Consider the following 25321-nt stretch of genomic DNA (forward strand, 5'->3'; position numbering starts at 1 on the left):
TCCAGACACAGAAGCACTTGTAAATCCTTAAAGCAAGTTCAATAGGTTCAAGGGAAGGAAAAAAAGTGCCTCAGGAAAGTCGGTAAGAGATGGAAACCAAAGCTTCGGAGGAAGCCTAAGAGGGAAAACGAGCTCGCTGCTGACGGGACGTGAGGCACAGTCACCTGGGGAGGCCCGGCCGGGGGTCCCCGGGGCGGCCCTGCCCTCCTGCCCGCAGCACTCCGCCCGCGACGGCCACCGGCCCAGCGGTACGAGCAACAGCCCCCGCACCGCCGCGGGCTCCCGGTCAGCACGGCCCGGCGTATTCTGAATAAAAACTAGAAGAAATGAATGAAGCGGCCCCTGCACGCAGCCCGGGAGGCGCCGCCGAAGAGGGTCCCCGCCGGTAACCCGCGCCCAGCCGCTGCCGCCGCTCCCAGCCCGGCCCGGCGGCGGTCACGCTCCCCCCACGCCGCCCCCGGGCAGGGCCCCGCGGCCCCGTCGCCCGCCCGGAGAGGGGGACGGGGGGCGAGGGCAGCGCCTCCCGCCCCGCCGCTCCATGGCCGGCCCGGGCCGGGCCGGGCCGCTGTGAGGGGAGGCGCCGCGCGCGGCGGGGGGGGGGGGGGGGGGGGAGGGAGGGGGCACGGGGACCCGGCCGGGCACCGCGGGGGGGGGGGAAGGGGGGAGGAGGGGGGGTGGCGAGCCCCGGTACCTGCGTCCCGGCGCGTTCCCGGCGCCGCTGGGCGGGCTGAGGCCCCGGGGGGGGGGGGGGAGGGAGAAGGGGGGGGGGCGGCGGCGGCGGATGGCGGGAACCGACCAGCAGCGCGAGACGCCGCGCGCGCGCGCCCGCTCACGTCAGCGCGGCGGCGCCCTTCCCGGCGCGCCCCGCGACCGCCCCCCCCCCCCCGCCTCCCGCCCAGCAGCGCATGCGCCGAAGAGGCCCCCTCGGCACCGGCGCCGCCCGCCCCGCCCCGGCGCCGCTCGTGCGCATGCGCGCAGCCTCCGCCTCCTCGCCCCGCCCCCGTCCCGGCCTCCCTCGCGGCGGGGTGAGGGGGCGGGCCCGGGTCTATGGCGGCGGCGGCGGCGGCGGTGGCGGCCTCCTGAGGCGGGCCTGGCGGCAGCACCGGCACCGCTCCCACCATGCACAGCTTGGCCACGGCCGCGGTGAGGCGCGGCTCTGTGCCCCGGCGGGGCGGGGCTGGGCTGGGCTGGAGACAGGGCCGGGACCGCACCGGACCGGACTCCTCTGCGCAGGCCGCGCGGCCGCTCGCAGCTGCGAGGGGATGTTTCCTCTCGGTCCCCCGCGCTGGGGGCCCTTTGGGCCGCGGGGTGGCGGGGCCCTGGTGAGCTCCCTCCCCTCAGCGCCCCGGTGGCCGGCGGGGGCGGTGGATGCCGTCGGCAGCGGGCAGGCGCCGGGTGAGCGCTTTCTTGCTGCAGCTGCTCCCCTGGGCGCTCCCCTCGGCCTCCCGGGGCGGCCGCGCCGTGCTCTGCTGCTCCTGGGGACGGGGTGGCTCGCCCAGGGGCTGGGAGGGCTTCCCGGCTGCACGCCCTCCGCCCGCTGTGTATCGTGGAGGGTTTTCCCTCCTTCCCTCCTCTTGTCCGCTGCGCCTGGACGCCTCCTGCACACCCGGCCGCCTACTCGGTCCTCTGGGGAGCTCTTCTACTTCTGGCCTGGACTGCAGAGGGAAAGAGGAGATAGTGAAAAGTTCCTTAGGGCGGCAGGCAAGCATGAGGAACGCAGAGGCTGCCTGTTCCTTCTTCCCTTTCCCCCCGGTACCTTGCAGAGCTGTCCGTAGCTGGTGCTTGCCCTCCTCCCCCTCAGCCAGCTGCTGTGGCGGGATGGGGTGCCTGATGTTCAGGCCAGTGGGAGTGGAATGGTACTTTGGCCTGGTTGGGTTCAAAAATAGAAGCAGAGTTTGAGCAATGTGGTTATTGCATCTCTCATCCCATCTGAGCAGGTTTGTGTTTTGGTTCTCCAAATGCGTGTTCATCGTGTGTATAAGACTTCCTAGAGTTGATTGTGTATTGGGTTTGGGAGGTGTATTGCAAGACCAGTGCTTAGAGCTGTTTTCAGATGAACTTAGCTCAAGGATCTGCTTGGACTGACAAGCAAACAAGAGTGAGTAAAGTACTTGTGAACAGGAGTTGAGAGAACTTTTTAAGTCTTCCCACTTTGTTTAAGTGCTTGTGACTTTAAATTGGTTCTTGGAGTGCTAGCAAATACTTCTGATTTAAAGTGATGCCTTCTGGAGTGTAGACAGATGTGTGACATCATAGTGAACTGTCTTAATCAGCACTTACATTTTTATAGAAGTGTAATTCCTAAGTGCTTGTTGAAATGCATGAGGGGTTGTTGTATCTCCCATTAATTCTCTGTCTGTGTTCTAGTCACCTCTGTATAAAAGGATTTTTTTAAAAGACAATTTTAACAAAATAATCTGTTTCAGGAATAGAAATCGACTTTATTTTGGGACTCATGTGAATGTATATTTCATTCATACATAATTCACACCACCTGGTAGTTCTGTATTGAAATGTTTCCTACCACAGTTGGTTAGTATGCTTAGACTAAAGGCGACAGGGAAGGGTGTTTGGCTCTGGAGATGTGCTTGGGAGTTGTGGTAAATAATGTTACCTCTTAGTAGGGTCATGAATTGGCTCAAGAATCCCTCGGATGTTGTGAATGCTGTCGTGATAAAGCTGTGGTAAGCCAGAGCATTGGTCTTTATACAGTGACACTGGTGGCAGAGCTGACACTATGATTTCAGACCTGAAGACAGCATAACGTGCTAGAGGCTCAAGAACAGGCTAAAAACAATAAATGTAGCTGTAGCTAGCATTAAGGCCTTGAAAGGCCAACTCAAACCAGCTAATTCACTGCTATTGAAGTTCCAAGTTAATTTTGGTGGTTTTGGGTTGGTGATGAATCAAAATAGTTTAAAAAGCATGTGTATCCCACTAGTCAGTGTTCTGCTTTTGTTGACCAGTACTTTTACTAGTGTGCCTAGTAGCAACTGTTTGATTAGGAAGAGGAAGACAGTTGCCTGAATCCAGTTTGTTATGTGATTGTTGGAGGTGTAATCAGGCATGGATGTTTCAGGTAATGCTGTTCCTCTTGAGGAAGGTGTTACAAGATCTTTCATGATGCAGAGGTGGCTAGTCTGTGCTGGACTTTTGCTTCCCCTGCATGCAAAAGAAAGTCTGCCTGGCAGGGTTCAGTCTTGGAGCTTGCAGGATTTGTGTGTAGCCCTTAGGGTTCCCCAGAATTTTAGGTTTTAGAGGGAGAAGGGGGAACAGCAATAAAGTAGGAAATTAGGAAAAAATATGTATTTCAATTTAAACTAAAATGAGAGGAGCAACTGTAGAGCCTGTGAAAAGCAGTTGGTTCTGGCTAAGACAGATATTGGACATCATAAACTTAATTGTGTGGAAAATCTACTTAGTGTTCTCTAGGGATCACAAGCACATGATTGTGCTTTTAAAGGGTCGATGTATTTAAGCTTACAGGAACTGAAACTTCAGTGAGTCTAGAAAAATAGATGGAAGCTTTAGATAACACAATTATAACAACATTATTGCTACACTGCTTGTCACTCTACCATCCCAAATAAAAACAAATGAGCTCTGTTCATTCTCCCTCTCTTTCTGAGCTCCAGCGTAGGAGTTGCCATTGGAACTGCACTCCCGGCTGTAAGAACACAATAAATTTGTCAGGATTACTAATTTAGTGTGAGGTTCGGGGGGGGGGGGGGGGGGGGGGAAAGAGTAGACAAGAGAAAAAAGAGGATGGGAATAAAGATGAACAGCTAAAAAGGTATTTGAGCCCTAGAGTATAGGGATTGGTAACAGCACATTGGCTTATATATAGACCTTTAAGTTAAATAATATGGTGGAAGTGGCTGGGGGAGAGAGAACTCCCACAGCTGGGGAAGAATCTCTTTGGACATGGCTATGGATACAATACGTGGATGAATGGCGGAGGGAAACCTTTGCCGAAATAGAGACAGAAAGCTCTGGACATGTCTGCCAAAGGTTAAGAAGTCTCCCTTCATCCCTCCTGCAGTCTGGGAGCCTGCCTCTGGCATATGGTTTCAGGTTTGGTTCCAACCACTTTCAATTCCTGAACTCCTTTGTATTCTTTTCAGTGCCTTGGTGATCAGCCACTTAGTAGTAGCGTTGCTATCAGTGCAGTACAGGCAGTGCTTGCATCTGTTGTGGTAAGCACATGAAGAGTTTCAGTCTGGATTTAAAAAAAAAAAAAGAAATACAGTCTGTTCTTTGCTCCCAGTGCTGATTGCTGTACACGTGGGGATGCTGAGCTGGTTGCATACAGGCTAGCTCAGGAGCACCAGCGTACGAACAGGGCTGTGCTTTACTTGAATAGTAAACACTGCCGCAGAAGGTTTGAATAGATTCTGAACTGGCTTTTGGAAGTGTTCACACAGGGGGTTTTAATGCCTGTGTTTGTCTCCCTCAAAATTTTGAATCTGAATTGCCAAACTGTCTCTTTTGGAAGCCTGCTGAGCATTTGTTTACACCTTGAGTGCTTGCTGTGCCAGCAGAGGCATGACACAAACTTCCATTGAAAGACCAGCTCTTTGCCCTTTCCAGAGAAACTATGTTAACAATTCCACATGTCTCTTCTCTTGCTTCCCAACCCTCCCTCATGTTTTTGGCTTGAAACCTTGTTGGCCTTGATGCTGTTCTTTCCCTTATGTTCCAAGAAAGGCAGAAAAGAAATCCTGCATTTCTCCTGAGTAGTAGAAAATGTGCCTTGAGTATGAATACAGATCTGCCCTTCTCTGAGTTTATTTTGAGCAGGAATTTTTGCACAAAATCAGTCTTGAAAAATTCCCTTTTAGCTCTGTGCATGCAAACAAGATACATGGGATGAATATGAGACATCTCTAACAGTAGATATTACTGGCTGTGGATGGTGTCATGCTGATGTTGGAGCAGTGAGAATTTTTCTGGTATTTGTATGAATATTTTTCTCATGTATGTTGGGTGAATCCCATTGGCAGGCTCCAACGTCATGGATGTTTTTGGAGAGAAAAAGGTAGTGTCTGCATTACTTTGAATTTGTGGAAGCTTGCACTTGAAGCATGAAATGAATGCATGCTAAATGCAGGTGGAGCAAATAATAGCTGGCTAAAGTATATGTGTGACCTCCCCAGGAGCTCTGCTGGCACAAACAGGCAGCAGTATGGCGCTCTCATATTGCTGAATGAAGTTACAAGGTATTACTTTGACAAGTGGATTAAGAGAGACTGTACTAATGAGTCAGGCCAGAAAGTAAAACCTTTGTGTTTCAGATAGGTGAAATAATAAGACTAATCTAAGGAAGGGATCCATATCCAGAGCATCTTAATGCAGCTTTAGTTCCTCCTTCCCCCAGTCAGGAGTTTCTTGAGCCCTTTTTTGCTTATCTGCCAGGTTGTGGGAAGGGTTTGGGTGTGACTTGGATAAAATGTTTGGACTGAAGTTTTCTTGTCTCCCTCCCAGCCTGTGCCAACAGCACTGGCTCAGGTCGACCGTGAAAAGATCTACCAGTGGATCAATGAGCTGTCTAGCCCTGAGACGCGGGAGAATGCATTGCTGGAGCTGAGCAAGAAGCGTGAGTCTGTGCCTGACCTTGCCCCCATGCTGTGGCACTCATTTGGCACGATCGCAGCGCTCCTTCAGGTGAGTGGGACTGGTGGTGTCTTTATTCCGCGGTGCAGCACCAGCACGTTGCAGAGCTTGTGCGTCCATGGGGCAGATCTGGGGAGGCTCTGGTGGGGTCCCTTGTTGCCATTGCCGGGACTATGCTGGATCATGCCGTGAGGGGAGCTGATGTGGGAAGCCCATTTGCCATTAATCATTACTAGCAAGATTTCAAATTAGACAGCTTACATAGTTGGAAGGGGAACAGGCAAGTTCTTGGGTGTATAAGCTCCCTGTGGATTGCGTTCTTCTTATTTTCATACAGTGTCACAGCAGAGCCACAACAGTCTTACTCCTGGTTTGATTTGTTTTGCATGAGCTTGAGCACTTCCTGGTCAGAAGGTTGCCTTTGCAGGGAGCCCACTGGAAGTGCAGGGAGGGAATGCTGCTCACTGCTCCAGAGATCCTTGCAAGGGAATGTACCGGCACTTCATGTGAAACCGAGCAGCTCAGCTTACCTCTGGGCAAACTACTCTGCAGTTGATGACTGGCTATCTCCCAGTGCCAAATCTAGTAATTTCTTTCAAAGAAGGAAAGAAAAGAGTGCAGGACTGGCAATGTCAAACTGTTCTTGGAGTGGCCCTGAAACAAGTGAAGAAAATTAGAAGGGAGCTATAGTTGGAAGCAGGCAAATTTCTGAATCGGATTTCTCACCCTCAGTTGCTTCCCCTGCATTGAGTTAGAAGAGTACCAGCAGCAACAGTATGAATAGAGTGGGTGTGCTCTGCCTCTAGGCACAGGAACAACACTCCTCTTCGATCTGGAAGTTCAAAACAAAGCAGTCCCTACACTAGTAAAGAGCCAGGAAATCAAATGAACCCTTTTTTACTGAAATTAAGGTTTGAATGCATTCCTGTGACTCCTTGTCAAATTGACTCTGACCCAGCTCTGCCCTTGCCTGGCCAGCATGGTGGCTGCCGTGTAACTTCAAAGTGATGTTTGGTGAAAGGAAACTGTCATCTCCTGTCACCATAGTTCCTTGCTGGGCAAGTGCTCTGGTGCAGCTTTCTGATGTTTTTCTCCTTTAACTTCTCTTCATCTGTTGATTTTTAGGAAATTGTAAATATTTATCCATCAATCAACCCTCCGACTTTGACAGCCCATCAGTCCAACAGAGTCTGCAATGCTTTAGCCCTACTACAGTGTGTTGCATCACATCCTGAAACGAGGTAAGTGTTTCCAAGTGTGTGAGTTTTCTGAGGTGTCGATGTTGACAGCTCAGCATGTCTGTTTGACTCCAGAAGCATGTAAGCTCCTTTCTTCTTCTTTACCAAGAGAAGCGGAAGAGAGGACAGAGCTGGAAGATAGGCAGCAGCCTGCTGCTTTCACTTGTTTGCACGGATTATCAGGATGACAGCTTTATGGTGGTCCTAAATGCATTGCATTCCCTGGATCACCCTGAGATCCTGCAAATTCCCAAAACATTGGGTTGTGGCAGCTCCTGGGAGCTCAGCCAGAGATAAGGGTGCCTTTGTGCTGAGTGCTGCTTGCAGGATCCTTGTTTTAATGAGCTTACAGTTATTTAGACCAGCAGCTTATAGTTATTTAGACCAGCTGTCCAAAGGGTGGAATAAGCAGGGCTGTCTTTCCCAGAGACCGTGTGTGGCAAGGGAGCAATAGCGGTGTCATGTCTGGAGTCCTTAGCCAGTGCCTGACTTCAGGTTTTTTCAATCTGTGTCCAGCCCATGTCAGCAGGGGAAAAGATGATGTTGGTTCAGCCAAAATCAGGAGCTAAAACTCAGAAGAAAACGACCCAGAGATCCATGATCTCATGCTTCTGTTCCTGCTGACAAGAAAGTGCTGCATAGCTGAAGTTGTTTTTCAGCTGCTGCAAAGTAGCGTTAAAAAGTGACCCTCCATGAGATGATATCCGAAGAAATAGGGTAGTTCCACACCATGCACCTTTACGTTTAAAGTTTGAAAACTGAAAGCACAGGAAGAATATTGGGTGACTGTGCAAGAGAGCTTCCCTCTGCTAGCAGAACAATCTCCAGGTTTCTCCCTGCAGTCTGTATTTCTCACCATTGTCAGAAGGCAGTGTGAGGACTCTTGGGGAAAGGTGGCTGTGCACATTTGAACTGTGGTAATGCCTAGAGATCAGCCAGTCTGGATTTCTGTCACGCAGAGGCTTTGCACATGCATTGTGGCTGACTGTCCCTGCCCATAGGAGCCTCCAAGGTGAAATGCAACAGTGAATATACAAAGCAGAGGGTCTGGGTGGTGGGAAGAGGTAATAAAAACAACATGATGTGCTCTGTTCCTGGTCAGCTGGAAGCAGTGATGGGGGTAACTGGCAGTTTAGGTGTTAGGTTTTGTGCTGCGCCCAGTGCAGAATTTACTTCATACCTTTCCATCAGAGAACAAACTGTTAGCCTCTTTTGAGGAGCAGCAGCCATAGTGTCTGTCAGGAGTAGTCTGAAGCTATGCATGGTAACGCTGAATTGTGTGCTCACTTTGTTTTCCTTGTCTCTCACGTTGGGTGTTCTCCCTTTCCTACAGGTCAGCTTTTCTGGCAGCCCATATTCCTCTCTTCCTGTACCCCTTCTTGCACACAGTTAGCAAGACGCGTCCGTTTGAGTACCTGCGGCTCACGAGCCTCGGAGTGATTGGTAAGCAGCCAGACTAATGCTGGAGCACTTGTTTCTTAGCCAGTTGGATGCAGTTCATGCTGTGGGTATAGAGACGTACACGACCAAAATCACAGGTCTCTCTTTATTGGGATCTTCTGAGTCCTTTTTGTATTAACAGGAGGAGCTGCTCCTTTTCCATCAGTTGTGGAGGCAGGTTCCTCTTAGTGTGTAGGAACTGGGCTTTTCACTAATAAGAAAACACTGAAGTCTGAATGCCTTGCCAAAAATATGTTTTCCTGTGAGTACAAGCACCTGCAGGCTTGTTGTGCCTTCACCCTCAGCCCAGGCAGCTGCACACTGGATGGGTGGGTACAGACTGGGCTTTCTTTGGGTTTTTGTCATTGATTGACTTGGGTGTATTTGCCCTGTCTTCCCCTTATCCTGTTGTTTTTCTTCTTTTTGCCCAAAACATTTCTCTCTCGATGCAGAAAGTAAGAGGGTCTTAAAATGCATTTCTTCTTCCCAGAGGTTGCTGTGGGTGGCGTGATCCTCTTGTGTTTGTGTTACCACTGGGGGACAGCCTTTCTGAAAAACAAACAACCCCCAAACCCAGCTTGATTACTTTAATGCTGCCAAAATGATTTCTTCTCCAGACATGTGCTGCAACATATTTAGGATGACAGTTGCTCTGCCTGCTGTTCAGACTTAATGATTCCTGGGGAGGACACAGCATGGGCCCTCTTTGAAAGGTGAGATTTTTGGAAGCAACTTAGCATTTATTGATTTCGTTTTTTTGTTTTTCCTTCAAGGGGCCTTGGTGAAAACTGATGAGCAAGAAGTGATAAATTTCTTATTGACGACAGAAATTATCCCCCTGTGCTTACGCATTATGGAGTCTGGCAGTGAACTCTCCAAAACGGTAGCCACTTTTTTTATCTTAATTAAGACTTGTTGTTGTTTATCTCTGACCAGGGAGACAGTAACCTGCAGAGTTGGCTTGTGTCCTGTTGCAAATGCTGGGGCAACTCTGGGTGGAGTTTTTACCTCCTCAAAAACCAAGCAAACCAAAAACACCAAACTGAGCTGCAGTTCCTGAGCTTGGTAGTTTTGCTGGGAAAGATCTTGCCGCTCTCAACACCCATTCCCTCCTTTGCAGCCCTGCAGAGTAACTTTCAGGGCTGAGCTGGATCAACTTTCCTTGGCGTGAGAGAACAAATGCTATAGCTACCCAGTGCAGAGGTTGGGCAGCAGCTGTTAGTGGTGGTCATGGGAATGTTCACCGCACTGGACCAGTTTGTTGTCCCCTGTGATCAGGGGCCCCTTTTCCCCATGAGCTCAGATCTGTGGTCAGACTGGTCTGATGACCCGGGTAGGCTGGCCACAGGTTTTAGTCTGTGTGCGCTTCTCTGGTGAAGCCTGCTGACATAGCTGGCTGAGGTTCTTCCAGAAAGTCACATGTCTTATGATGAATCAGTAATGTTCAAGATGAAAACCAAAATCAGCTTGCTGTCTAGATGGCAGGGCCAAGGGACAGATCCTTCTCCTGATTCTTGCTCTGTGACCAAAGTAGTGTGGCTGTGATGCTGAGGCTGTCCTGAGCGGCCTGGCAGTAGTTGCTGTCTTATGCAACCTGCATCCAGTCGTCTTGGACACACTGCTTTGTGTCCATCCCTTTTCTTTAGCCAGAGATGCCAAGCATTGTGTAGTATCCTGTGTTTTCTTTTGGCTTTAAACTTTCACTGAGTAAAGCATTTGCTGCCTGCTGAAAGGCCTTTCAGGTCTGGGACTGCCTTGAAAAGAACACGGCACAAAGGCTGTCACTTTTTAGGATAGATAAGTTGTTTATATGCTTTCTTTCCTGTTTTCTCCCTATTCTAGGTTGCTACGTTTATTCTTCAGAAAATCCTCCTGGATGACACAGGGCTGGCATATATCTGTCAGACTTATGAGCGGTTTTCCCATGTTGCCATGATACTGGTAAGATTATTTGTTTTCTCTTTAAAAAAAAGAAAACGTTATGTTCTAGCAGCCAGCTTCTTCAGCAGCTACCTTACTGCTCTCTGGCTGGAGCACAGGATGAGGGAGTCAAATCATTCTTGGGCTTATTGCTTGTGACACTGTAGCTCTCTGCTTCCACGTTTCCTTTGTATATCTCTGGTTTCGTGTCAAGAGAACACCTATTAGTTGTAAGATACTAAGTCCCCAAGATAAACCAGGTAAACATCTCCAGAGAAGAAAAAAGAGTTTTCAGGGTTGTTAGTTGGATGTGAATTGATTTATTTTTACTTAAGAATGATCACATGGCTCAGACCACGGATCCATTTCTTATCTCTGTCTCCCACAACAGGTTGAAAGAGCAGCAGGTTGAGTGCAGGAGTAAGAGCAGGGCAAGCATACATGATACATGCACTCATAACAGTCTTGCAGCTGCCAGCTATTTTCAGCTTTGGATTTCTGGGGCCAGTTGTGGGTTTTCTATGCAGTAACCCCCAGTGTTTGTTCTGTCCTCCCCTTGAACCCATGGAAACTTTTTGCATCTACAGTGTCCTTTACCAAGGAGTTTCATGGCTTTCCTGTTTGCTGCCTGGAAGGCCAACCTCCTCTTTTTCCCTCTTTGAACTTGGCTCCTACTAGCTGCTGCTTAATGACTCTAATTCTTGTGTTGGAACACAGAGAGAGCAGACAATTTTTGTCTATTCCCTGTCCCCTGTGAAGAATTAGTTTGGGTACTCATAATTTGTTCATCCCAGGAGTAATAGCCCCAACTTGAGCTTTATTATCTTTGAGCCTGCCAAGGGGAATACATGCCTGCCCTGGAATAGCTATTGTCCTGCTTTTGTGTTTGCTTGCTTGCTTGCTTTTTTAAAGAGCAGTCTCAGGAGAAGAAAATGCAGCATTAAGTTAAGAGCTTTGCAGTGCTGGTTCTGTGCCTAAATGTTGTTGCTTTCATTGGGAATATGTATTTGTCTGTCTGTTTTCCCAAATGTAAAGAAAATATTACCTCCTAATTCACCCACAAACAGCAAAAATATGAATGATTAAGAGCTGATGTCCATAATATCCAATGCGACATGATTTTTGCATTCAAGAAAAGGATCGGTTTTGATGAAAGTACATCTGGCCTGGGGGCAAAGTGAAAGACGCAGTTAGAAACCATGGGGTAGGGGAGGGAAGGAGACCAAGGAAGAATCCATAGCTGGGAAGGGTACGAACATGGAAAGATCTGGGCGTGTAAAGCTGTGTTAGCATGGAAGAAATCCTAGCTGTGGTATAATCCCACCATTGGGTGAAGCACTGACATGATTAATATTCCATAGTGCTACTATGGAAAGAGATGAAAATGTTTGTAGACATTCCTGTTTTCTATTTCAAAAATCGGGATAGTGTACTCCTGTCTCATGGGTGATGATTTAATTCCTTGTTTGCTGATAACTGATTAAGATGTTACACAAGTATTAGATGCTTTTAAAAGAGCAAGTTAGTATTTCCCATCCAGGAGCTGTCTGAGGAGCTCTCTGACTTCTTTATTTTGAAGAAATACTGGTATCCTGGGGAATTGCTGAGAATAGGAAGCTTGTAAAAGAGCAGATGAGGGGGAATGTGCTGATTGCTAACTGCCTGAGTATCCAAATACAGGTGAATTTGGCTAATGAGGGAAATGGTTAGTGCTGGCCAATGTAGTTTTACAGGAAAAAAACGAACTTGTTGGGCAGATCTGAGGGACTCCTAAATATGAGGAAGCAGACCGTTAAACTCCTTCAAAGCAGGCGTGTGAAGGCATCCACACTCTTTGCTAGGCTGGGTGCATTCAAAGGTGCAACCATGTGCAAAGTCCTACATAGAAATGGAGGCTGGGCCAGGGAGATCTGCCCTGGTCTTGCTTCCCAGTAATGGTTTAATGAGGGATGTAGCAGAAAGAGCAAATATGGGTCTTGGGTGCATGATAAGACCAGATGTGGATCTTACTATACGTGGTGTGGGTGAGCCCAGTCCTTTGGCACAGCTTCCCAGGCTGTTGTTGATGTTTTAAAAGGGTGTTGAAATGAAGGCAGCGCAGATGAGAACAGGGAGTGTTGCAGAGCTTGGGAACACACCTCACGGGGTGATTCAACGTGAGCTTATCAAAGCGCTTGGGATACATTTGCCTTCCTCCATGAGGGGGAAACCCCAGGTTCTCTTTAATCTAGCAGCGAGTTGGACCCTTAAGCAGTCCTGGGGAGGTAAAAAACAAATAGAGATGAGACAAGCTTTCCCCGAGCTGCTGGGAGAATCCTTTCCAAGTCATGGCTAGCTGCTCTTCTCAAAGACATCTTGGCAAGCAGAGTGCTGGGCTCCATGCAGGGGTATCTAGATGAAAGGTAGCGATGCGGAAAAAAAGGAAAGTAGATGAAAGGCTGTGATGCGCGGGAAGCCAGAATGAGTGATTTAATGGTGTTTCCCAGTCTCTGCTGATCGTGAAGCTGTTCTTAGAAAGACTTTAACTGGTGGCACTGGCCTCTGTCAAACAGGGTAAAATGGTCCTGCAGCTCTCCAAGGAGCCCTCGGCACGGCTGCTGAAACATGTCGTCCGCTGCTACCTTCGCCTTTCCGATAACCCCAGGTAAACATTTTAGGAGTTTGGGCAGGGGCTTCTCCTGCTCCCTTGGATGTGCAGCTCTTCCCCACAGTGCCCACTCGGGGAAAGTCAAGGTTCCTTGTCTGTCCTTACGTCAGTCTTAGCTCAGTGTAGAAAATGGGTGGGTTTTTTCGTTGGTTTGGGGTTTTTTAATGCTAGTCCCAGGAGCTTTTATGGTACATGGGTGAAATAGTGACTGTTTGGGGCTTGTGCAGATCAAGCTGTGCAGGTTACGACTGCCTGAGCTCAAATGTAGCTTGAACTAGGTACAAGGGAGGGACTGAGGTGGAAGGTACGCTGTGCTCTCCCTCTTCTGCATCATGTGGGCTGTTAGCAGTAGAGGCCAATAGATGAAATTCAGTTGAGGGAATACAAACTGATTTCATGCTGATCAGCAGCTCTGCCCAAAGCTGCTGGATATTGTTGTCTCAGTCTCTCCTGGCATTGCATTGCTCTCGACTGGCGGGTGTCAGGGCACAGGGGCTGGCTCGGTGAGGTTTAGCGTGAGGGATGGGAGCTGTGCTGGCCGGTCGAGCGCCATGTGCTGCGGTGCTGCTTCTTGGTGCTTTCCTTGGCCGGCCCTGCCAGTGAGACCCCCAGGCAAAGGAGCATCGTGTCCCCAGTGGGGTTTACTCCCCTCTTGCCCCTGTGAGTTTATTTGTTGGGCCCCGTTTCTTGTCTCTTGATGTAGGGCACGTGAAGCTCTCAGGCAGTGCCTTCCTGACCAGCTGAAGGACACCACCTTCGCCCAGGTCCTGAAGGATGACACCACCACGAAGCGCTGGCTGGCTCAGCTCGTCAAGAACCTGCAAGAGGGTCAAGTCACTGACCCACGGGGCATCCCTCTTCCCCCGCAATGACTGCTGGGGGAGGTGGGGAACTGGGGAAGAAACAGCTCAGGTTTACAAAGAACCAGGAACAGGTGACCTCTTCCTCAACAAACTGGGCATGCCGGCTGGCTGCAGGCCTGTTGGACCATCCCACCCAGCCAAAGGGCTGCTCTCTAGCAGCGCAGCATGCCTCTGGGGATCGCAACACCAGCACATGCTCGTACCACAGCTTCAAAAAAAAAAAAAAAAAGTCAAAACAGTCTGTAAAGATCCCCATCTCTCCAGGAGGCTTGGCTGGCATCTCTCCCCCGACTGCCAGGCAGGGGGTAGTGCAGATGTCCGCTCTTCAGCTAGCTCAGCCTCCACCCAAGTGGTGTGTGACACGGGGGGTGCGCGCTGTGTCCCTCCGGTTCCTTGTCACTTCTTGCTTACATGTCTGTTTAGATGAGTGAGCTGAATAAAAGCTGATCTCGTTGTTTTATGCCCTCTTAAGACTGCTACTCAGCTGCAGGTAGCCCAGGGACAGCTTTCTTCCCTGCCAGCACATCCTTGCTCCTGGCTCTGCATCCAGCTGGCGCTGCGAGCTTCTCTCTTCCTTTCCTTTGGCATGGAGGCAGTGGCTAGAGCCAGGCCACCACGCTGCTTGTCCCAAGAGGAGGGGTGGATTACTTGTGATGAACCCATGCGTCATAAGCTTGCTTCCCAGGGCTCTGGGGGAGGAGAAGACAGCAGGACTGCGGCTTTTGTGCTGTAAATAGTGCGCTTCCGCAGCTAAGCAGCAGCCAGGGGCTGATGTACGCTGGCCTCCCATCTAGCCCAGCTCTTGCCCAGCAGGGCTGCTGGCTGGCTGGTCAAATGGAGCTCAGCTTTAGGAAACCTGCCTTGTGGTGGTCGGCAGGCCACCGACCGATGATCCCCTGCCACGGGACAGCTGGGAGCGACATCCTGCAGGCTCCAGGTATGCCGGCTTCTGCGCCTGCTGCCAAACAGGGGTGTCTCAGTCCTGGCCCCACTTCCTTTCCCCCCCTGCAGCTCATCTCTGCCAGCTGGCTGCATCCATTTCAGCTTTCAAACTTGCCTGGGCATCTGCCTCAACCCAACTGGGATTAAATTGGACCAGCAGCCGCTTACCTGCCTTCCCTGCGCTGAGGGGTTAGTGTGGCCCCGGCGGGCTCTCGGAAACAGCCGAGGAGCTCCCGGGCTCTGCTGCAGTGGAGCGTGCACTTGGCTGCAGGCAAGCCTTGGGCAGCTACTCGATTTCTCCCCCCTCCTCGAGTAGTCCATTTTGCTGATCATCTGCCATGTCGTGCCAACAGTGTCTTAAATCCCATCTCGTTTCCCTTCCCTCCTCCCCTTCCAGCCTTGCGTAACAAGGGCAGAGCATGGCCTCTTCCTTGGCCCCCCGGCTCCTGTTTTATAACCATCACCACCTTTTCCCTCCCCTCCACCCTGACCTTGTCAGGGTGTGAAAATGCTTCTGTTTGGTGTTTTTGGTTTGTTTGTTTTTTCTGTAAGTTCAGATTAATAAATAATAAAACCCCAGCCAGCACAGATTGCTCCTGGTCTGGTCTCTTGGGGAGGGCAAGGGGTGAGGGGTGGTGGGGATTTATTGCAGGCAGGAGGAAAGGGGGGCTGTTGCCAGCTTGGGGATGTGAGCTGGGGGAGTGTGTGCCCTTTCCCGGTGGGAGCTGACTGCATCCCTGCAGCACCCCATCGCTCCTGGAGCAGGTAACAGAGGGGTTTGGGGAAGAGGTGCTGCCTTCGTGCAGTGTGTTTGGAAGCACTGGCCACCTGAAATTTGGTCCCTGCCCTGCAGCCCTTGCACCCAATTCGGCCTGCCCGAAGGGTGCCTCAGCTTGGATCCACATGGGGGTTTTCCTACGGGATTGCCAGTGGACCACCGTGTCCTGGGAAGGGGACAGGGATGCACCGGGAACCCTCTGTGTGCCCTCCATGGGGAGGTCGGGCTGTGCTGGGTGCAAGCGGGTCTGGGGGGGACAGGCTGTGCTGGGAGGCGGGAATGGGGGCTCGGCCCCAAGCAGGGGGCACCGTAGGGTGCTCCCACCCCGCCACCGCCTTCCCCCCTCCGTCGGGAGCGGCGTGACCTTAATCCCAGGCGACCTTGAGAGGCGGCGGCTGCGGGGCGTGCGGGGGCCGGGGGCGTGTTCGCCGCCCAGCCCTGCCGAGGGGCGGGCAGCCCGGGCAGCCCCGGCCCCGTCCGGCCGCAGGCGGCGGAGCGGAGCGGAGCGGCAGCGGAGAGCGGGTACGGGGCTGGGGCGCCGGGTCCTCCGCGGGGGAACCGGGCGTCCTGCGTGGGGAGAGGGGCGGCGGGGCGGGCTGGGACCCCCGGGCTCGGGCAGCGCCGTCCCAGAGGCGGCTGCACGGGCGGCGTGGGGTGAGAGGTGCCGGCGTTTTTGCTGCTTCTGCTTTAAGGTGTCCCTTGCCCCCCGTCCCTGAGCCCCGCTACACCCCGCGTTGCGCTGCCCCATCCCGGAGCCCCTTGTCTGTCCCCCCCCCGACCCCTCCGACCCCGTCAGCTGCCGGCTGGTCCCCTGCGTGGGTCAGGCTCCATCCCCGGGTGCTGCGGCGTGTCCTGGGAAGGCTGTGTGGGGCAGCGGGGCTGAGAAGAGCCCGGGGACACGGGCGGTCTGTGTGCACACCGGGACAGCAGGAGGGTGTCCGGGGGGGTGGGGGGCATCCCTCCCTGCTTTGGCACCGCCACCCCCACGGTGGCATCTAATTCTGCCGGAGGGACTCTGCGCTGGAGCGGCTGGGGAGCGCTCACACCCGCTGGCCCTCCAGCTCTGCTTGGGTACAGTCACCTCCAGGAGGGACGCTGCGGTGGCTCAGCGTGTGCTGGGAGAGCTGGAGCTGTCCCTGGCAGGAGGCAGCAGACGTACGGGAAGCCTTTGGTTTGGGTTTCTCCAGCCCCTGGCTCCTGTCCCACTCTCCTCAATAGTGTAACTCAGATGGGGTGCGCTGGGCTGGGTGCTGCCAGGAGGGTGCAGGCATGTGGGTGACTGGGGTTGTCCCCCCGCTGGTTCCCTGCAGGCCATGGGGCACAGGGGGGATGAGATCACGCTGGGGGAGGGCACAGGGCGCTTCTGGGGCTGTGCGAGCCAGCGGGCATCAGGGCACCCACTCTGCAGGGCCCGAGAGGAGCGGTGGTGCCACCCTTCCGTTTGTGGGTGCAGGCGTCCTGAGCCCTGGGCCGGTGGGTCGGTGCCCCCCCTGGCTCGTCGGATGTGGGAGGATGCAGGCACTGCAGCGAGTCCTTGCGGTCTGAGCCCTGCAAGAAGGGCCAGCGCTGGGAACGCACAGCCCTGGCACTGGGCGCTGCTGGAGGCAGTGGGGATGGCACCCACTTGCTCCGCGTCTCCAGCAACACGTGAGGTCCCCGAGAGCGTGGACAGGCAGTTCCCCCTTGCCCTGGGGACAGCCAAAAGGCCACTGCCAGCCCCACGCCTGGTCCATCCCCCAGGAGTGGGGGCACAGCCCCAGCCAGCGCTGTGCTGGGGAACTGCCCTGCCCGTCCCCATGCCAAGCAGGGGACGGCTGCCGTGTGGCCCCTGAGCCTGCGAGGGTCTGGCAGCCAGGCTTGGCAGCTGCCTGTGCGCTGACAGCACCGGCTATTCCCAGCCCCTCACCACCAGTGCCTGTGCTGAGTCAGGGGCCTGGGGCACAGCTGCCACCCCTGCGCCCTGGCACAGAGCCCTTCACTCCCAGGGACCCCCAGGTCCCCTCCTGCACCCAAATCCCAGCCCACTGGCTGCGGCATCTGCTCCTTGAGGGCCCAGCTCCAACAGCCGGGTGACAGGCACATCCAGTGATTTGTCAGTCTAAAGCCTTAACAGCCTAATCAAAGCCTTATTGTCAGTCCAGTTGTATTTATAGCCCCACTCATCGCAGCGGGCTCCCCATATGGCTGCCTGTGCAGTTGCGGCCCTGGGCTGCTGACGTTCCCCAGCGAGAAAGGACTGGAGGAGCTGAGGGTCCTGCTCTGCACCCCCTTTCTTGCTCTTACAGCAAGTAAGTCTCTCCCTTACTCCCAAATTTGCTGGTTGGGCGACATTTCCCAGGTGGTGGGGGCTTGCTCTTGGCTCTCCCGGGCACCCCCAGGGCATTTTTTCTTGGCTTCTGGGGCTGCTTCTCCCCTGGGAGCAGTGACCTGGGAGCACCAGGGCTCTGGTACCCGCCAGGTAGCAGGGTGGCCGCACTTGCAAGTTTTTCTATTTTCCTCCAAGACCTTTCGAGCTCTGGCTTCCCGGTAATGCAAATTAATATTTCATGAGCACAGTGGGGTGAACTCGACACTTAAGGAAAGCAATGACCCAGCAGGAGACAGGCACAGGTGTGCTTGCACACAGGCAGGGGCACACGCACCTCGCACTGGTGGGCACAGCCAGAGCCCACCTGGTGGGACCCAGGCACAGTGGGGGGGGTCTGGCCCAGCTCCCCCCAGCTGCCCTCTCTCTTCCCTCCCCAGTGGCTGCCAGCACGGAGGAGGCAGAGCCATGGCATCGCTGCTGTGCAACGCCCGTGAGTGCCCAGGCGGAGGGGAGGCGTGGGGCAGGGCACCGGGTCATCCGGATTTATGCCAGGGTAAATATGGCCCATGGGTTGAGCTTGCCCTGCCGCACTCAGGAGCATCCCTACTCCACTGTGGCCATTGGGATAGGGCTTAACAGCACCACGGGTGGGTGGGAAGGGTCAATGGGGAATTACCTTCTGCCCCTTTTGTGGCCAATGGAGTTTGTTTGGGGTCCGTCCCTCCTCCATCCCAAATCGAGGGACCATGTGGGGTCCCAGGGGTGGGAGGGAGCAAGGTAGCAGGGCACAGTGCCTGGATACCCCCACCCTCAGTGATGCAGCCCATGCTGCCCCCAGGCATCCAGCTCACAGCCACGTTGGAGCAGATGCAGCAAGGGACGCTGATGCGCAAAGTCAAGTCCAAGAGCTGGAAGAAGCAGCGTTACTTCAAGCTGCAGGATGACTGCATGACCATTTGGTACCAGTCCAAGAGGACGGGCAAAACTGAGTCTGCCTGTGAGTACCGGCTGCTGTGTGTTGTCCATGGGGCCATCAGTAGGGTTCAGAGTGAACAGGAGTGTGCATGTGTGGAGATTCTTGGAGCCATGCTTGCAAAGGGTGCTGGGGCATTCAAGAGAGGCTCTGTGTGCGTGTGGGCTCTTCTTACCCACATCTCTCCATGAAGCATCATGCGCACAGCAGGACCCATGGGTCACAAGGGCTGAGTAGAAATTGCAGCTGATACAAGTGGAAGCTCTGGCATGCCAACGGAGGAGCAGGCAGACAAACAGGTGCGGATGGATGAGTAGCTCAAGGATGGATGGATGGGTGGATGGGTGGATAGCTCAGTGGGTAGATGGATCGATGAGTAGCTCAGTGGGCAGATGGATGGATGGATGAGAGAAGAAGGGATGGCTGGAAAGACTGATGTCTGTAGGCAGTGCCCCCTGCCCTGCAGTCCTTGTCCCCCATAGACAGGCTTCCCCTCCCTCTGCCCCAGTCTCCATCAGCGATGTGGAGACGGTGCGGGAAGGGCACCAGTCGGAGGTGCTGCAGAGCCTGGCTGAGGAGTTCCCCCCTGACCGCTGCTTCACCATTGTCTTCTACGGCCGCCGGGGCAACCTGGACCTCATTGCCGGCTCAGCAGAGGAGGCGCAGTGTTGGGTCCAGGGCCTGCGCCAGCTCATCGAGGTGGCAACCAGCATGGACCAAAGGGAGAAGATAGACCAATATCCTTCCTGCAGGCACCGCCCTGTCCTCTGCCCCAGGTCCTTCCCGCATCTCCTGCCTTGCCCCAGCATGTGCTTAGCTCTTCTGGGTCTCGCCATCTGCATCAGGGCAGGGAGAGCCTACAGAAAAAGGAAAAGAGGCCGTCTGATGCTCCCCAGCTCCATCTTTTTTAGCCAAGGTCCTTTCCCTTAACATCTGCCCTGGTTTCTCGCACATGGATTCGTGACTGGTTTCAGAAAGCCGACAAGAATAAGGATGGACGCATGAACTTCAAGGAGGTGCAGCATCTCCTCAAGATGATGAACGTGGACATGAACGAGGATCATGCCCTGCGGCTCTTCCAAGTAAGCCCCACACCTGAGGGCCTGGAGGGGCTGGGGAGGGGCTGGAACAAGCTGCAGAAGGATGTGGTCACTTTCTTCTGTCCGTCCGTCCATCCATCCATCCATTTATTTATTTGTTCACCCAACTACCTGTTTACCCAGACAAACATCCATTTGTTCATTTATCTGTCAACCCAACTGGCCAAGGCAGCTGTTCCTTCCTCCCATTCATTTGTCCATCCAGCTGCTTATCTGTCCACCCAGCTAACCAGCCATCTGTTTATTTATCCATCAATCCAACCAGGCAGCTGGCTGTCCATCCATCCACCTATCTATCCATCCATGTAATCATCCATCCATCCATCCATCCATCCATCCATCCATCAGATGGAGGATCTGTTTGTCCATCTCTTCATCCACGGGCCCATCCATCTATCAGTCCACCCAACCAGCCCTCCATCTGCCAATGCACCCATCCATCCATTCATGCATTCATCGATGCCTACCACTGCCGCTGATGTGGAGTCTCTGTGCCCTCCGTTGGGAGTGGAAGAATCCCCCCACAGCCTCATGGGGTGGCCAGGACACCCCATTTTGCCCCGGCTGCGTGCTGAGTGAGCTCCCTTGCAGGCTGCTGACAAGTCGGAGTCAGGGACACTGGAAGGGGAGGAGTTCGTGCTCTTCTACAAGGCCCTCACACAGCGTGAGGAGGTGCTGAGCCTCTTCCAGGACTTCTCCGAGGATGGGAAGAAGCTGACACTGCTGGAGCTGGTGGATTTCCTGCGGCAGGAGCAGCTGGAGGATGAAGGCACAGAGGAGCTGGCCATGGAGCTCATCGACAAATACGAACCGTCGGAGACAGGTAAGAGCCAGCCCGGACATCAGCTGTGCTCTGCACAGGGGGAAGGAGGGGGCTGAGACCCACAGCCCCATGGCAGGGGCACCCTCAGCCCCATCCTGCTGCAGGTGGGCACAGGGGGAAGGCTCACCACGGAGTCATCTGGTGCAGTTCCCCTTTTTTTGGTCCATTCCTGGACCATTTTGGTGTAGAAGGTTGACCAGCCGTGGGGTGCAAGCTCCAGCTTTGGGGGTCTGCTGCCCACCTTCCCACAGCTGCTGCCCCGGGGCATCTCTCCCTGTGCCCCAGCCTCTGGCAGCAGCCATGTCCACCAGGCTGGGGATGCCAGGAGCCGCCAGCAGCCCTGTTTGTCCTGATCCTGTCCCCTCTGGGTCCCCGGCTGTTGCTGAGCCTCCCCTTCCGCCTGCAGCCCGGGCTCGCCACGTGCTGAGTGCTGACGGGTTCCTCATGTACCTCTGCTCCCCGGAGGGCTCCATCTTCAACCCCCAGCACCGGGTGCTGTGGCAGGACATGAGCCAGCCGCTCTGCCACTACTTCATCTCCTCCTCCCACAACACCTACCTGATAGAGGACCAGATCCGGGGCCAGAGCAGCATCGAGGGCTACATCAGGTAAAGGGGCTGTTCCCTCCTGAGCCCCCTCCTGCCCCAGTGCCATGCCCCAGGCAGTTCCGTGGGGCAAACCCACCAAGAGGAGAAGCTCCTTTGCCCCCTCCTGGTTCAGCACCCCTGAGGCTGTACCACGTGGTGCCCAGAAAAGGGGTCCATCTTGGGGATGCTGAGCCCAGTTCTTTCTGCCCTGCATGCAGCAGCATCTCCACCTTTGGTGGTTGTCCCCTGGTCCCTGCAGGGGTGACACCCACAGCCAGAGGGGAGGGCAGGGGGCTGGTGCCCTGGCCGGGTGCGGGGTCCCAGGGGTGACCACCCACCCGTAGGGCTCTGAAACGGGGCTGCCGGTGCCTGGAGGTGGATTGCTGGGACGGGCCGAATGGGGAGCCCATGGTGTACCATGGCCACACCTTCACCTCCAAGATCCCCTTCCGGGAGGTGGTGAGCACCCTGGGGAAGTACGCCTTCAAGGTAGGGCACCCTTCCCTGGGTGCTGGCTGTCGTGGGTGGCCCTTGGCAGGTTGGGGGGATGTGGCTGCAATTTGGGGCAGCGATGGGTCTCTGGAGGGGGAGCAGTGCTGGGCTTACGTGCCTGGTACTGCAGCAGGACTGACCCCACTGTGGGCGAGGAGGGTGGCTGTGTCCCTTTCCGGGGGACAGCACTGGGGGGGTCTGACCCACAGCCCTGCGCTGTGCTGTGCCAGGGGATGGGGGCTCATGTGGACACAGTCTGCTGGGGGTGCAGGGGTGAGATGGGGGTGAGATGGGATATGGGGGATGCTGGGGGATTGGAGGGGTATGAAGGTCTCGGGGGATACAAAGGGCTCCATCCTGGCACTGATCACGCTTGGGCAAAGCCCTTGTGAGAACTCCTCAACCCCACTGAGGCTGATCTCCAGCTGTACACGTTGCTCCCCAGACCTCAGACTACCCGGTGATCCTGTCCCTCGAGAACCACTGCAGCATGGAGCAGCAGGAGGTCCTGGCCCAGCAGCTCAAGGCCATCCTGGGGGAACAGCTCCTCACCGCCACCACCAATGGGCGCGTCCCCACCCAGCTCCCATCCCCGGAGGTAGGGACAGAGCGAGGCCGTGCTGGGCATCACTGCCCTGCCTGGGAGTGGGGTGAGGAGGTGGCTCTGCTCTCCAGAGGAAAGGCCACCCCTGTCCCAGCGTCATCCTGCTCCACTGGAGCACTTGGGAACCCCGGGGACACTGCATCCTCACATTCACAGGGGTCCCAAAGCTGTCCCCAAGGTTGTCTCCCCATGCCCTGCAGAGCCAGAGGGACAGCTGGGTAGAGCCCTCCTACCCCATCCCCTCCTCAGTGCTGCAGGGAGCTGGTGGTGCTGGCCCCCAGCAGTGCAGGGTCCCAGGGGACAGCAGATTCCATGCAGGAGATGGGCACCCCAGGGTGCCTAGCTCTCCATCCACAACCCTGCAGGAGCTGAAGCACAAGATCCTGCTGAAGGGGAAGAAGATTGGGCGGCTGGAGGACACGCTGGATGGGCCAGGGGATGAGGCACCTGATGTGTCTGACGATGACAACGGGGCAGAGGCAGAGGAGGAGAGGCGGAGGGTGAAGGTGGGTGGCCCAGGCTGGTGACCAGCTGGGAGCGCTGAGCCCCCGCACATGGCTACGGTTCGTGGTGACACCCCAGTGCCGAGGGGAGAGGCAGAGACCGCAGGGACATCACCAGGGAGGGGGAACAGCCCTTTCTGCCCCTGGCCATGCCAGCCTCCTCTTTGCACAGCGTCCCTGTGGTGGCACCATGCTGGGGGGGGTCCCCTGCCTGCTCTATTCCTGGCTGCCTGTGGGGGGGATGCTGCCACTCCAGCACCCCCCGGCTGTTCTTGGCTGCCCTGGGCCTCTACAGCCCCGTCCTGGGTGAGTGTTGGGGGATGGTGCACCCATCGGGTGGGATCTAACATGTCTCTGCCTTGCAGAAAGACAAGGAGAGCTTGGCACAGGCGTTGTCCGACTGCGTCATCTACTGCAAGACTGTGTCCTTCCGGGGCTTCCAGGAGGCCCGCAGCCATTCCCGGCCCTCTGAGATCTCCTCCCTCGCTGAGGCCAAGGCCAGGAAGCTCATTCGGGATGCAGGTAAGGCGGAGGGGGCAGCGGCATGCAGGGAGCAGGCCAGGCAGCTTCCTCAGGTGTTGGGCTAGAGGCTCCAGACACCGGGGTTCCTTCCCTGTCTGGGAGAAAGAGGGTCCAGTGGGGCTGTACCCTGTTTTTTGGCTCTGGTGGGTGAGGGAGGTGGGTATTGGCTTAGAAAGTGAGGCAGGACACCTGGGTTCCTGGGAGGGGAGGGGGGTGAGAATTGGTGGGTGGTTGGATGGATGGATGTTTGGATGGGTAGATGAGTGGGTGAGTTGGTGGGTGGATAGATGGGTGGATGAAAGGATGGATGGGCAGATGGGTGAACAGTACATGGTGTGGGTGGCTGTGCAGGCCAGGGAATGACCCCACGAGTGGCCCTGATGCTCCATCCCTAGGGAATGAGTTTGTCCGCCACAACGCCTGGCAGCTGACACGCATCTACCCCAGCGGGATGCGGACCGACTCCTCCAACTACAGCCCCCAGGAGATGTGGAACGTGGGGTGCCAGATCGGTATGGCTGGGGAGCGTCAGGGCTGTGGGCTGGGGAGATGCCCTGGGTCCCATTTCAAATAGCACCGTCAACGCCTGTGTTGGTGCCAGCTACAACCCCGGCTGGCACCAGGTCTGGCCGCAGGCTCTTGCCCTGCAGCGGGGAGCCCAGGGGTACACAGGTATCAGTGCCTTGTCCGCCTGTGTGCCTCTGCATCTCTCTGTCCATGGGGACAGGCTGGTTCTCACCTCCAAGCAGGGCACGGCCTCTAAGCTGCCCTGAACCCTTTCCCTACCTCCTTCTCCAGTGGCCTTGAACTTCCAGACGGCTGGCACAGAGATGGACCTGTGTGATGGGCTCTTCAGCCAGAACGGCCGCTGTGGCTACGTGCTCAAACCACCCTTCATGAGGGACGAGGAGACTCTCTTCAACCCCAGCGACCCCAGCAGCTGGGAGGGCCCCGGCCCCATCACCTTGACGATCCAGGTACAGGGCCAAGGAGAGACCCCGGGGAGCCATGACAATGTCCTGGGGCTCTGTTGGTCCCAGCCCGGCGGGGACACTGCCGGACAGCGTGCCAGAGCTGAGCAGCCTCCCAGCAGATCACTCTGGCGGTTCCCCGGTCCGTGGGGTCACTGCCCCTTTCTGCAGGTGATCAGCGGGCAGCAGCTGCCCAAAGTGGCCAACAGCAAGGACGGAGCCATCATTGACCCACTGGTGCGCGTGGAGATCCACGGGGTCCCTGCAGACCAGGCACACCAGGAAACCAAATACATCGAGAACAACGGTGAGCCCCACGGTGGTGCCAGGGACCCCGCTGCGCCTGGGCAGCCATCCCTACCCTCCCAGCGCCCACTCTCCCTTCCCAGGGTTTAACCCCCGCTGGGATGAGACGCTCCAGTTCCAGCTCCACGTGCCCGAGCTGGCCCTTGTCCGCTTCGTGGTGGAGGATTACGACAAGACCTCCAGGAACGACTTTGTGGGCCAGTTCACCGTAGCCTTTGCCAACATCAAACCCGGTGAGTGGCTGCTGCCCGGTGGTGGTGGTGGGCCAGGGCATCCCCACAGGGGTGTCTGGGCTCAGCTGGTTGCTAGAGAGCGGGGTGGGGGGCAGCTGTCAGCCAGAGCCTCGCTGTTCCCCCTGCAGGCTACCGCCACATCCATCTCCTCTCCAAGGATGGCACCAGCATCCCACCCTCTTCCCTCTTCGTCCACATCCGCATCACCGAGCCGCACAACCCCGAGCAGGACTGAGCCCGCGGGGCGAGCAGGACCCAGATGGAAGCCACAGAGCTGGCCTCAGGCAGCTGGGGCCACAGAGCCAACTGCATCACCCTCTTGTTGAGCTGTTTGTGTCATCCCTGTGTTGTCATCGCTGCCGTGCCCCGGTTTGCAGTGGCCTCCCAGGGGCTGGGAGAAGGCGCTGACCTCCCCTTCCCAGGTTTGGGATGATGCCTCCCACACAAGTGTGGGGTCT

General features: G+C 55.3%; 2 protein-coding genes across 4 annotated transcripts; both read left to right on the forward strand.

The window, feature by feature from the left end:
• Positions 1-1109: 1109 nt before the first annotated feature.
• CNOT9 (CCR4-NOT transcription complex subunit 9) lies at positions 1110-14778 on the forward strand. Of its 2 annotated transcripts, none has more exons than XM_075710633.1 (8): positions 1110-1143; positions 5485-5664; positions 6739-6854; positions 8185-8294; positions 9065-9174; positions 10134-10232; positions 12764-12855; positions 13562-14778. In XM_075710633.1, the coding sequence occupies exons 1-8, from the start codon at positions 1120-1122 to the stop codon at positions 13728-13730; spliced, it is 900 nt and encodes a 299-aa protein (XP_075566748.1). In that variant the 5' UTR covers positions 1110-1119; the 3' UTR covers positions 13731-14778. The 2 variants fall into 2 exon arrangements, with proteins under 2 accessions (XP_075566748.1, XP_075566749.1); XM_075710634.1 differs by having other exon boundaries at positions 12764-12854; positions 13555-14778.
• A 3436-nt stretch (positions 14779-18214) lies between these two features.
• Positions 18215-25098, forward strand: PLCD4 (phospholipase C delta 4). Of its 2 annotated transcripts, none has more exons than XM_075710797.1 (15): positions 18215-18262; positions 18572-18746; positions 19231-19459; positions 19675-19804; positions 20414-20645; positions 21052-21253; positions 21577-21721; positions 22170-22322; positions 22694-22834; positions 23197-23353; positions 23749-23865; positions 24152-24330; positions 24496-24631; positions 24714-24863; positions 24992-25098. In XM_075710797.1, the coding sequence occupies exons 1-15, from the start codon at positions 18215-18217 to the stop codon at positions 25096-25098; spliced, it is 2301 nt and encodes a 766-aa protein (XP_075566912.1). The 2 variants fall into 2 exon arrangements, with proteins under 2 accessions (XP_075566912.1, XP_075566913.1); XM_075710798.1 differs by having other exon boundaries at positions 18215-18239; positions 18588-18746.
• The last annotated feature ends 223 nt before the right edge of the window (positions 25099-25321 follow it).

Source organism: Pelecanus crispus, chromosome 5, assembly GCF_030463565.1.
Source record: "Pelecanus crispus isolate bPelCri1 chromosome 5, bPelCri1.pri, whole genome shotgun sequence".
Lineage (NCBI taxonomy): Eukaryota > Metazoa > Chordata > Aves > Pelecaniformes > Pelecanidae > Pelecanus > Pelecanus crispus.

Coding starts and splice junctions, on each gene's coding strand:
- PLCD4 (XM_075710797.1), top strand. CDS start 18,215: ATGGCATCGCTGCTGTGCAACGCCCGTGAGTGCCCAGGCGGAGGGGAG. Junction 18,263..18,571: donor AGTGCCCAGGCGGAGGGGAG/GCGTGGGGCAGG, acceptor TCAGTGATGCAG/CCCATGCTGCCCCCAGGCAT. Junction 24,632..24,713: donor CAAATACATCGAGAACAACG/GTGAGCCCCACG, acceptor CTCCCTTCCCAG/GGTTTAACCCCCGCTGGGAT.
- CNOT9 (XM_075710634.1), top strand. CDS start 1,120: ATGCACAGCTTGGCCACGGCCGCG. Junction 5,665..6,738: donor CGATCGCAGCGCTCCTTCAG/GTGAGTGGGACT, acceptor GTTGATTTTTAG/GAAATTGTAAATATTTATCC. Junction 12,855..13,554: donor TCGCCTTTCCGATAACCCCA/GGTAAACATTTT, acceptor TTCTTGTCTCTT/GATGTAGGGCACGTGAAGCT.